The sequence below is a fragment of the Blennius ocellaris genome (assembly GCF_963422515.1).
Source record: "Blennius ocellaris genome assembly, chromosome: 18".
NCBI lineage: Eukaryota > Metazoa > Chordata > Actinopteri > Blenniiformes > Blenniidae > Blennius > Blennius ocellaris.
In genome coordinates this window covers 16,596,755-16,607,714 of record NC_137667.1, presented here as the reverse complement: position 1 = coordinate 16,607,714, position 10,960 = coordinate 16,596,755, and the positions used below count along the sequence as shown (strand labels likewise).

Here is a 10,960-nt window from a genome sequence, read left to right as displayed (position 1 = left end):
TGCAAAGACTTTCCCTTTGGGGTCAATAAAGTATTTCTATTCTATTCTATTCTATTCTATTCTATTCTCTGTTCGCGTGTATGCTTGAATGATGTTGTTGCTCAAAGCACCTGACTGTAATGAATGTTTGTCAACCCATTTTAATATGGGTGAAGGTTGTCTTACGGTAATGACCTTGTCTCTCCTATGTTTTTCTAACAGTAGTTAAGTACTATTATCCACCCTTCCCAACAATTTTTTTATGGGAGACACAAGATGTGTCATATGCACCGATCCAAACAGATATTAATATCAATAATAAAAAATGGAAGCAATTCTTTGTATGTACATCCCACAAGTGTGCCAATAAAGCTGTTATTTATTCAGATTTTGTTAGAAAGTGATTAAAAACTTCAGGTCAGTGGCACGTACAATCAACCCACTCATCTATTAGTTATGCTTTACTTAGAATAACAGGTCATGCCCAGCATGCAAAGCATGTTACAATCTCTACAGCCTACACAAGGATCTGTTCATTTGTGCATATGATTCGCCATCTGCCAGAAAAGTCCTCTGTATACCAACTAAATGTGCCATGATAAACTATGAACATCTTTAAAAAGTGCAGAAAGAGAACAGACCACAGCAGATCGTCACATGCCCTCTCACTGACACAGTAATCCACCTAAGTTCTATGACAAGGTCTTTCACTGCCCCGTTAATTCTGAAAGAAAGTTGTACACGCAACTTAATCCCCCAGAAAGTAAACGGCTGTACTGAACTCAAAACACATAAATATTCTACTTATGTAACTTGTACTCAACAGGAAGGAGAGCGTTCTCACATAAATAAACAATCAGCAGATCAGGTCACCAGATAAGGCACAGCAAAGGCATCAGTAGTGGACAGTGACAGTGTCACAATTTATGGTTCTCGATGTTCATCTTTCTCGCTGGAGACAGGAGTCTTTACACCATTTTATATGTATCAGCTTAATATTGACTGAGATGTTTGTAATCGATTGTTTTCCTTACTGTAACAAACATTTTGTCCCTAAAAGTAGGAATAAAAGAAACAAAATGTTCTACCGCAGCAGTCGGCTCCGTCTTGTTTGTGCTGTCTCATCAGTCTGTCGTCTGTTTTTCCCCTCTGGCTTTGTAGAAACAAAAACTATCAATCATCTTGAATTGCTCTTCTTTATGGCTGAATAGAATGATGAGATATTTTTAGAAATTCCCTTGGACTAAACATTGTAATTTTAAAAGCCAAAATTGTGTTTATAAAAGGACTCATGTATGTTGCGTCTGTAATTATCAGTGACTGTCCTTGACTCATATATGGCTTATAAAGGCTTTCTGGCTAAATCCTTTTGGAGTGAAAACCTTTCATTACTTTACGAGACACACTTCTCTTGTGTCCTTTCAACTGAGAAACTCATTCTGTTAAACAATCTTCAAGTCATTTGTCTCCATGCATCAACAGGACCTTTCAATAGTGAAGTGCAGCTTGAAGGTGAAATGTGTGTCAAACACTCTTCAGTGTGGTGGAGTCTTGTTCCAGTGACACAGCTTTAAAGTGGATTTGAGAGGGGATTAAAGAGAATGACATTCACTTCAGCAACTGTTCCACGGTCTGAAATCTCTCTGGGTTATTAATGGTTAAAGCTTCACTGTGCACAGCTCTAATCTGATCCCAAAACTGTAGCTCAAGTGACCACCTAAAGCTTGAGATTAAAACAAAGTTATGTAACGGCGCCCTGGACGGGGACGGTCAACATTGTTTCCTTCACACTCGCCTCGACTGTCCCAGGCCTCATCGCCTGAACCTGCCAAAAATGTTTCATTTGGATACTTTTGATGTTTATCTCCAGAGAGTGCATGCAGTGATCAAAGTGTGATTTGTGATTCCAAGATATGTAAGTGCTTTGTGTGGACGGGTAATATGTTGTGTCCTGCTTGAAGGTCACATAAGGTCACAAGTACAGAATGTTTTTTTTTTCTGTCTTGTAAAATCAGTTAAACACCTCAAGAGTATTGAAGCTGCAACAAAATAAGTTTTCTTTTACATGGCAGTGAATTTAGTTCATCATTCAAAAGGATGAAGCTCATTTTTAACGCGGGGTTGTGGAAAACCAAAAAACGGCAAGAAAAGTGACAAGTAAAGACGGTAGAGGATTGAATTACCAAGTTTTGCATGTTTTCAAGAGTGGAATAAAGTTTAAAAATCATTAATTTTTTTCATGCGTAAAACCTTAAAGCGCAAACTATGTTTTGGGTTCTCAACTTAAAGGATTATGATTATTAATATTTTTTAATTCTTTATTTGTTTTGGATTATCCATGCAGGTATGTGGGTGTGGAGTTTAGCCAGCAGGCACACAGGTAACAGCACACTGTGTTCCCAGGAGAAAAACATGTCACATGATACTTCTGCACTTCAAGGAAATCCTGGTCGCGAATGGTTTCACATGAGCAATTGCAAAACAAACTTTTATCATAGCTTGTACTTTTGACAATATGACTCGAAGAATAAAGATAAAACAGAGAAATGTTTTTTAAAGTAACACTTCAAACAGTCAAGAATTCTATGCAGAGGCCTCTTGTTCACAGCGGCATTTAAAACACTCACAGAGGCCAACTTCTTCAGATTAAAGTGTGTCCCAAACTGAAAAACAATTAAAGAATTTCTGAAAACAAAAAGTGTTTCTGCATTCATGACTCTGATATTGGCTTTGATGTGAGGTTTAATTTTATCCTTAATTTGTTTCAGAGTTTCATTGATTTATTTTTATTCAAAACTATAACCCATTTATTCTATCTCTTTTCAGCCGCCTAAGCATTTGGGGTGTTGTATGTAATTAGTTTTGAGTCTATTCCTTTCTTAATTGTCTGTCTCAGAAGAACAATATAGCAATGACGTGGGTCATGTGAGGATTATTTAAAAAATAAGAGAAATTGTTATTTAAGATAAAAAATTCTCAAATTGTGCATAAACTGTGTGAAAACAATGAAAGTGATTTGAAGTACTAACCATTTTGCTCTACAAAACATTTTCTGGATCCTGAATCAATCAGTTTGTAGGTTAATAGGAAAAACAAAACATGTATTTTATTTATTTTATGTTTTAAGAATGAAATTCATGTCTTTACAGTTTACACTTGTATGCAGGTCAGGCTCCTGCAGTTTCCCCTTCCAGGGAGGATGGGTGGGAGGATGGTGGTGGGGTCTTGGCCTCCATTCCCATGGCAACAGGTCTCCATGTGCAATAACAGCTGTGGCACAGAGTGTTATGGCGCCCTTGGCCCGCCGCCCAGCGCCTCCCTCCCTTCCTCTCTCTCAGTCTTCTTTATGTCTCGCCCTTTCGTTTCAGCCGTGGTGCGACATAATCGGCTGCACACTGTGTGAATCTTATTACATGATGACGAACAAAACACTGGGGCCTGGGTGAGCGAGCAAGCCGTCTGATTGGCTGGAGGGAGGCGGTCCTGCGAGTGTGTGAGCACACCCAGGGAGACCTCTTACACAACAGCAAAGGTTTTCCTTACAAGAAAGAGGACATGAAGTAGAGAGGGAGAGTCTTCTATTGCTCAGTTTCCTCCACCACCCACCACTCCCTCTTTTTGGAAAGTGACACGCTCGTGTTTTGTCACATTCTCGTACAGGCAGCGCGCAAACCAACATTTGAATATAGAATGTGGGAGTGTTTCCCTGCCTGTCACCACAGAGCTCGCAGCCAATAGATTCAATGCTGCACATGTGCAGTGCATGGTCGCACATGTGTTCATGTGTGCTGTAACCCTGAGGAAGCCCACATGTGTTTCAGTCCACTTTAGTCGACTCTGCTGGCGAATGCGTCTAAAAAGATCCTCTGTTTGCAATGGTAGAAATGTGTAGAATTTTATTTCGAGCTTTAATAAATTCTGTGCAAATATTGATACTTATTTACAGTTCCACCTTTCGGTCAGGCTTATAAATGCAAATTACTCTTGTAGTTTGTATGAAAGAGGCGCATGTTGTGCTGTAAACCAGACTTGTAGTTCTATGGCTGTCTTCATTTATTCTGGTTTATAACTTTTGAAATAAACTGAGAAATCTTTGGGAAAACACGCCTGCATATAACTTCTGAAGGTTTGTTGACGTTTGTGCTCACAAAATGATCATCACTCCAACGAAAAACTGTCAGTTTTACAGTCTTTCTGAAGCACATTCAGTGAAAACAGGTGCTGAAAGCTTGCACACTCACACTTCGGCATCACGAGGTGAATTAAACTGTTTTGCACACGCAGCCAGCCTCTCTCCTTTCCGTGCACTTTCACTCGCTGCATTGCTGCAGACAAAGGAAAAGGTCACCTACAACAGCCAAAGCCACTGACACAATGAAACTGAAGACTGGCTATCAAGTGTGAAGCCGATGGCGATGCTGCACCAGGGTGACGGTTTATGATCAAGAATGAGCAACGGCTCGGTTTTAATGCCTTTATCGACGTGCTGACAAAGACACTGCAGCAATGTGAAGTCCAATTTAAACGAGTGGAAATTTGAGCGAGACATGTCAGCCATCTTCTACACCACTTTAAACTCAAGCAAGGCGAGTCGGGGTGAAAGTAGACAGTCTTACATTCCTTTCTACAAAAAGAAAAATCCTCAAATGCATAATAACGTGGGAGGAAACTACAACTACAGTAAATGGTGAAAAACACATCAGGAGTCAATCCAGTTGGAGTTGAACTGGAGACGACGGAACCACCCGCTACACCAACATAATTGTTGCTGGTTATTTAGCTATATGGTTTGTCTCCTCATTTGAAAATAGACTCCATCCCCATGGAAATTAAGCACATGTCAACATTAAAATTGAATAAATGTTTTTTTTTCTTCTTATAAGAGCAGATATTAGGCGATAAACCTACGTAATCATGTTTAGCTGCTTTAGTAGGATCCTGTAGAAACTACAGCTCATGCCTTCTAAAATGACACGTTGACATTTGCCTTCTCGGTTTTGGCTCAGAAAACCTTGAAGTGAAATAGCTTCCCTTACTTTGCCTGTGGCATGTTCTCGTTTGTCTTAAGTTTGAACCCGTCAGAGAAAACCAGCTCTCGTTATGCAACGACGTGCACAAATAACACCGGGAACAAACAGGAATGTGGAAAAGAGTTTATTGTCAAAGCTTGAAAAAAAAACAAAACCTGAGCCTTGTAAGACTCTAAAATAGAAACCACTTTCAGTATTTCCTTGACAGAGTTACAGACGCCACGATGTGGGTAAATGTAGATGACACATTGTCACGTGTACATTTAGCGCCACGATCCTAGGGCTGATGGAAAAAAAAAAAAAGTAAACATAATCACTTAAAAAAAAAAGTCAAGAAATGCTTTTACTCAAAGCATCGAAACATTAACAGAATAAATAATGTTATGAGGAATAAACAGAAGAAGGATTCCCAAGCATTGCCGCGCTGCTCGAAATACAGAAGCACTTTATCAGATAATCACTCCAGCAGGTGATTAAGGTAAGTTATCCATCAGAAATCTCTTTCTAAACTGCACCTGGTACAACTTGTGTATTTGTGCACTCGCTCACTTTAGTGGCCTCAGGCCTGAAATTTGATAAATGTTGGGCATTTAGCAGAAAAAAAAAAGAAAAAAAACCCCGGCCCCTCTGGATTTCGGAAGAAAACGCGGTAGAAACGCACATAATTCCTCATTTCTTAACTTTGACATTTGTTTCCCAGAAAACTTTGCAATTTCCTCAAGTGGTCTTCCTTTTTTACCAAAGCAAGTTCCCACAGGCCAGGTTCATATTCCCCGATACTGCCGAAAGCCTACTCATCATGCTAACTCCCAGCTAAAAAAAAAAAAAAAAAAAAATAGGAAAGCATGAATCAAAGAACAGGAGCGTTGAGGATTGTCTGACCCGCACACACCTTTACATTCTGGAGACAAGGTAGCCTGGTGCCAGGCAAGCGGAGCCCTTTCTGATTTTGCAGAGAGAAGGGAGAGAACGACTATGTACAGGCCATGTTTCTCTATTCTCTTTGGTCAGTCTTTACATTATTTACAAATAAAAATACTCCAAATGATGCGGTGTGCCCTCAGTTAGCACGAGCCATGCGCGTTTCTGCTCCGAAGTAGTTGAGCATCGTCTGGACGAGCTCTGGCAGGTCGTAGTCGTGTTTCCAGCCCCAGTCCTTCCGTGCGTTGGAATCGTCGAAGTTCATTGGCCAGCTGTCGGCTGAGTGGAAACAAACGAAAACAATTTAACTCACACGATACAAAACCCAAACTTTTTTTACATTGCCTGCGATGTTTGCATGCCAACGTAACAATTAAAAACACGCAGTGCTTCCTGGCACTAAAAAAAAAAAAACGACCAGCAGTTCACAGTCGCTGGTGTTGGCATGCTTTAAACAAACAACACTTGGCATTTCTTGCTCTGTGGACTTTGTTATACAAGATAAGGTTCGTGTCCAATCAAATCGCGACTTACCGATGGCCTGTCGTACGTGGTCGACATCGTACGTCACCTCCAGCTCTGGCATCTGTTTCTGGAGCTCCTGGGCCAGCTCCTCCGGGGTGAAGCTCATGGCGTTGATGTTGTAGGTCCTCATGCTGAGCGTGTCGGCCGGCGCCTCCATCACCTCCAGCGTCGCGCGCAGGCAGTCGTCGATGTACATCATGGGCAGCCGCGTGTCGTGTTTCAGGTTGCACTCAAACTTGCCGGTTTTGATTGCGTCGTGGAAAATCTGGACGGCGTAATCTGTCCAAAGGCCGAACGATTAGAATTAGTAAAGCAACAGGTTTAGAAGAAGGCAGGTCAACAGCACCAACTGACGAGGAACCGCCTGACCAGCCAGTGGAGTGTTGGTTACATAACAAACGTCTGACGTGACAATAGTTTGAGAAATCGTAAACCCTGTTGCACGGTCACATTTCGTAATGCTTACCCGTCGTGCCGCCTCCAGGCTGAGAATCAGCGGAGATGATTCCTGGGTAGCGGAGACAGCGGAAGTCCAGTCCATAGCGGTGGTGGTAGTACTGTTCAGACGGGACACGATTGTCGATTACCCAAATTATACTTCAGTTACCACAAATGGGGGGGGCGTTAGAGATTTGTTTATACGAGCCAATCAGCTACGAGAACTCATAGTTAAAACTAATGCTGGTCATCTTGATTGAAAATGAAGAAGGAATGTCGGAGACTCACCTCTCCCATCAACTCCGCGTGAACTTTGGAGACGCCGTAGATGGTGCGGGGTCTCTGCACACAAAGGTCCGGCGTCGGGTTGCGGGGGGAAGTGGGGCCGAAGGCGCCAATGGTGCTCGGGACGAACAAACGCAAGCCGTGCTCCGCTGCGATGTCCAGGATGTTGTGAAGGCCTGAGGAGACGACGCAAGCGCCGCATGAGCAAACTACCGCGACGGTCCCGTTAATGAGCGGCCAACAAGTCCCGAGTTCGCTCACCGGTGATGTTAACGGAGCGCGCCAAGGCCACATTGGCTTCTCCCACAGCGCTGAGGAGGGCGCTGTAGTGAACCAGCCAAGTGATGCGGTTGTTCACCACAATCTCCCGCAGGTTCTTGTAGTCCAGGATGTCAGAGTAGATGAATGGACCTGACGGGTGGAAGAAATGAGCCAATAGTTTGTAAAAATTCAAGCTGCACATAAATATGGAGAAGTCAAGAGGAGAATGTCAAGGAGTATAATGTTGGCATCACAGAATTTATACCAAGAAACCAGCAGCTAACTTGTTCTTATTGTGTGAAGCGATGTCCATTTCATGTTTTTGTATTCAGGTTGCAAAGCCACGATCTGTTCTTATAGGTGTTTAACTAAAGCCGGTTTCTGGAAACTATGACATTCACTGGAGTATAAATATAGGAAAATCAATACTGAATGAAGAGGTTGTATTTACTGATGTGGCACGTTTCTGGTATTGGTTAAGACAAAGTCTGGAACATGAACAGCCTCTGTTGGCCAATACCTAAACTTTAAGGGAGGGGGTTTCTGGTATTAGTCAAGATAGACAAACAATTGAAACCTTGTCCATGAGGATTATCAAGTACATCTTGTTCTCTGGGTTTCATCCAAACTACGCTGCAGGACTTTATGTACTTTTCCTTAAATGCACAATATATGGGCCACGGCCACTTCTGAGGAAAAACATCTGTAAAAGTCGAGGCTAATAATTGCCAGACTGCAGAGCTCCACATGTCGATATAAGAGTTCCTCACCGCTGTGGTACACGTTGCTTGAAGGCTTCCTGATATCGGACAGAATGACGTTGTTCTTCCCAAACCTCTTCCTGTGAAAAAGTCAAAAATGGATGCCGCTTTGAAAACATTTGCAACCAATTTAGAAACTTTGTGACAAAAATCATGCAGCAGCTGACAGTTTGAGGCAAGTCAACGGTTTTATGCGTCATCAGGGAAGTTCTTACCTCAATAACTTGGCCAGGCCAACACCAAGCTGTCCCAGGCCACCTGCAGGGGAGACAGGAACACTAAATAAACTCCAACTAACAACAACAATGGCTAATATCCATTGGAATTAAAGTAAATAAGCTGAGAAATCCCCACAAAAAAACAACAAGAGCTTGTCAACTTGTCCTATTCTTCACTAAATAAAATCTCCTCATATTGATCAACTACCCAATCCAAAAAACGCAGCGTATACCTGTAATGAGCACCTTGGGGTGGTCGGTTTCTGAGAAGGACACCGAGTGGAAGCTGGCATCAGACGTCACTTGGCGTGGAGAAAAGCTGATGCCGCGCACAGCCACCGTCAGAGGCTGGCAGCCACACCCTGGGGTGCTGAGCAGGGCCTGCTTGGCCACCTTGCTGAGAGCTCTGATGACAGGCATGCTGGTACCTGCAAGAACAAAAACTGCTTTCATTTTGTGGATACTTTGAGAAATACCAGTGCGCACCGAAAGGTATTCAAACGCAGCTCTTTTTATCATTCCAGACTTTAGATTTGAACGTATTCCAGTGAAATCATCTTGGTTGGTCAATGCAGCCCTGGGTCATTAGATCTGGGCTCGTTTCCAGGCGCCAGGAGACAAACAAGACCGAGGGAGCGGACAGACTGGCACTGGCACACGCAGTTCGGTTCGGATCGATATCAAGCTCCCGTCCAAATCAAACCAAACTCTTGTGAAAACCCTCTTCTGTTGGGAGGAAGAGTCGCATCAACGTGGGGATGACACGTAGGCTACAGTCGACGACAAATAAATAAAGGATGGAAGCATAGCGCAGCGACGCGAACTTCCATCTGTCCTTCAAGCAGACTTTCTGTTCAAAAAAAAAAAAAACCTTAATGTCTTTTAATTTCTAAAGCGCCTGTATGATTTCCGCCACGTTAAAAGAACAAGTTTAATTAAAAAATTGCCATTACAAATCCTACACAAAGAACGCCAAAACGCACTAATATATATGCAAAAAAAAAAAAAGCAGCCAAACTTTGCGTCTTATTTAATTATGTTCCTTACTTTCTGCACAACGCATCATTTCAGAAGTAGACTTACCGAGTGTACACGGTGCTCCCAAAAAAAGGAAGGAACAGAGTAACTTGAGGGTATTTATACTGCCCTGCCTTCAGCGAGGGCCAATCAGGGGCGGAGGGCGTGCAGCAGCGCACGGGAAAGTAACAGGAGGAAAAGGTGCCAAGATCGAGAGGCAGAAATGATCACGCGTAGGCCCATATATTTCTTATATTTTTATATACATTTGACTATTCACTTGTTACTGTTTTGAATTTGTCGTAGAGCGGATGTGCGATTTGTGCAATTACATACAGAGCATTTAAAGTTAAAGCAATTTAAAAAAAACAACATATACGTATCACATTTGTAACAATTTAGAATAGAAATAAAACATTGTGTCACAAACAAAGAAAGAAAAGTGATGATCCGTCTCCACAGCACTGCCCCCTCCACAAACACGGTTCACAACAGCAAGTTGCGCAACAGGAGCTCAGACGACCCCCACCCCCACCCCTTTTTTTTCTTTCTTTTTTTTTGCTGATGCCGCGCGTCATGGTGCATCTTTTCTCAGTCACAACTCGTCTGATCTCTCGCACCCGATCACCCGGAATAATCTGCCAGAGTGATGAATAAAGTGAGAGAAGCCTCTTTTCTTTTCTTTCTTTTTTTCCATTATTGTGATGCAAAGCGTCTCTTTTTCTAATGGAGAGCAAATGAGGGGGGGGCAGACTGCCACACAGACAAATGGAACCAGGCCAGTGCGCCGGGCTGTGAGGCTGAGGCTGCGCTGGCACACGGCCCAAAACTCCGCGCGTCACTCTCGTTACACCGTCAGTTAGACGCATATTGTTACATAATGTTATGTATAGTTTAGAAACAGAGGGGATATGTGGAGGATTTGTTAAGCGCGTACGCGGGGAGACACATTGCAACCATGCCGCTCCGCACGTGTTCGTGGCGGAACTGAGGCTGCAAACGCGTAAAATACCAAAAAAGACAAAAAACTAAACTGAATAGCTTTTACATTAAAAAAACGTTTTAATATATATTATATATACATATTACTCATCTCATAAAAGATGATCCTCAAGCACTTTACTCACCAGTGAATATTCAGGAGTATAATCGGTCCAGAAAAATCCTGCCGGGCTTGTTTCACCAGAAAGGGATGCGGCTTCCTCCTTTCAAACTGCTGCTGCTGTTGCTCGTCCGCGCGCTGACGTGACGCTCGCGTTATCTCCGTCCTGTGTTGCATCAGCTGCGCCTTCAAGCTATATATCGGTGGCCATCTGCTTTCAGGGGAAGCCGGCGTTTCTCTCGGATTGGTGGAGCGCCGGAGGTGCGGTTCCCCTCATCGCTGACCACGCCTTCCCGTGTGACGTCACCGACACCCCGGACGAACCGGGAGCGCGCAGCCGTACGTCCTGCCAGCTTTGTGTGTGTGTGTGTGTGTGTGTGTGTGTGTGTGTGTGTGTGTGTGTGTGTGTGTGTCCGCTGGCTG

The 10,960-nt window shown here is 43.1% G+C and overlaps 1 protein-coding gene across 2 annotated transcripts; it reads right to left on the bottom strand.

The window, feature by feature from the left end:
- Nucleotides 1–5,118: 5,118 nt before the first annotated feature.
- tdh (L-threonine dehydrogenase) lies at nucleotides 5,119–10,720 on the bottom strand. Of its 2 annotated transcripts, none has more exons than XM_080513787.1 (9): nucleotides 10,563–10,720; nucleotides 8,652–8,846; nucleotides 8,416–8,458; nucleotides 8,210–8,280; nucleotides 7,440–7,589; nucleotides 7,182–7,354; nucleotides 6,922–7,012; nucleotides 6,465–6,734; nucleotides 5,119–6,209 (listed from the first exon to the last, which is right to left on the bottom strand). In XM_080513787.1, the coding sequence occupies exons 2-9, from the start codon at nucleotides 8,836–8,838 to the stop codon at nucleotides 6,070–6,072; spliced, it is 1,125 nt and encodes a 374-aa protein (XP_080369913.1). In that variant the 5' UTR covers nucleotides 8,839–8,846; nucleotides 10,563–10,720; the 3' UTR covers nucleotides 5,119–6,069. The 2 variants fall into 2 exon arrangements, with proteins under 2 accessions (XP_080369913.1, XP_080369914.1); XM_080513788.1 differs by lacking the exon at nucleotides 10,563–10,720 and adding an exon at nucleotides 9,502–9,514.
- Nucleotides 10,721–10,960: the final 240 nt, after the last annotated feature.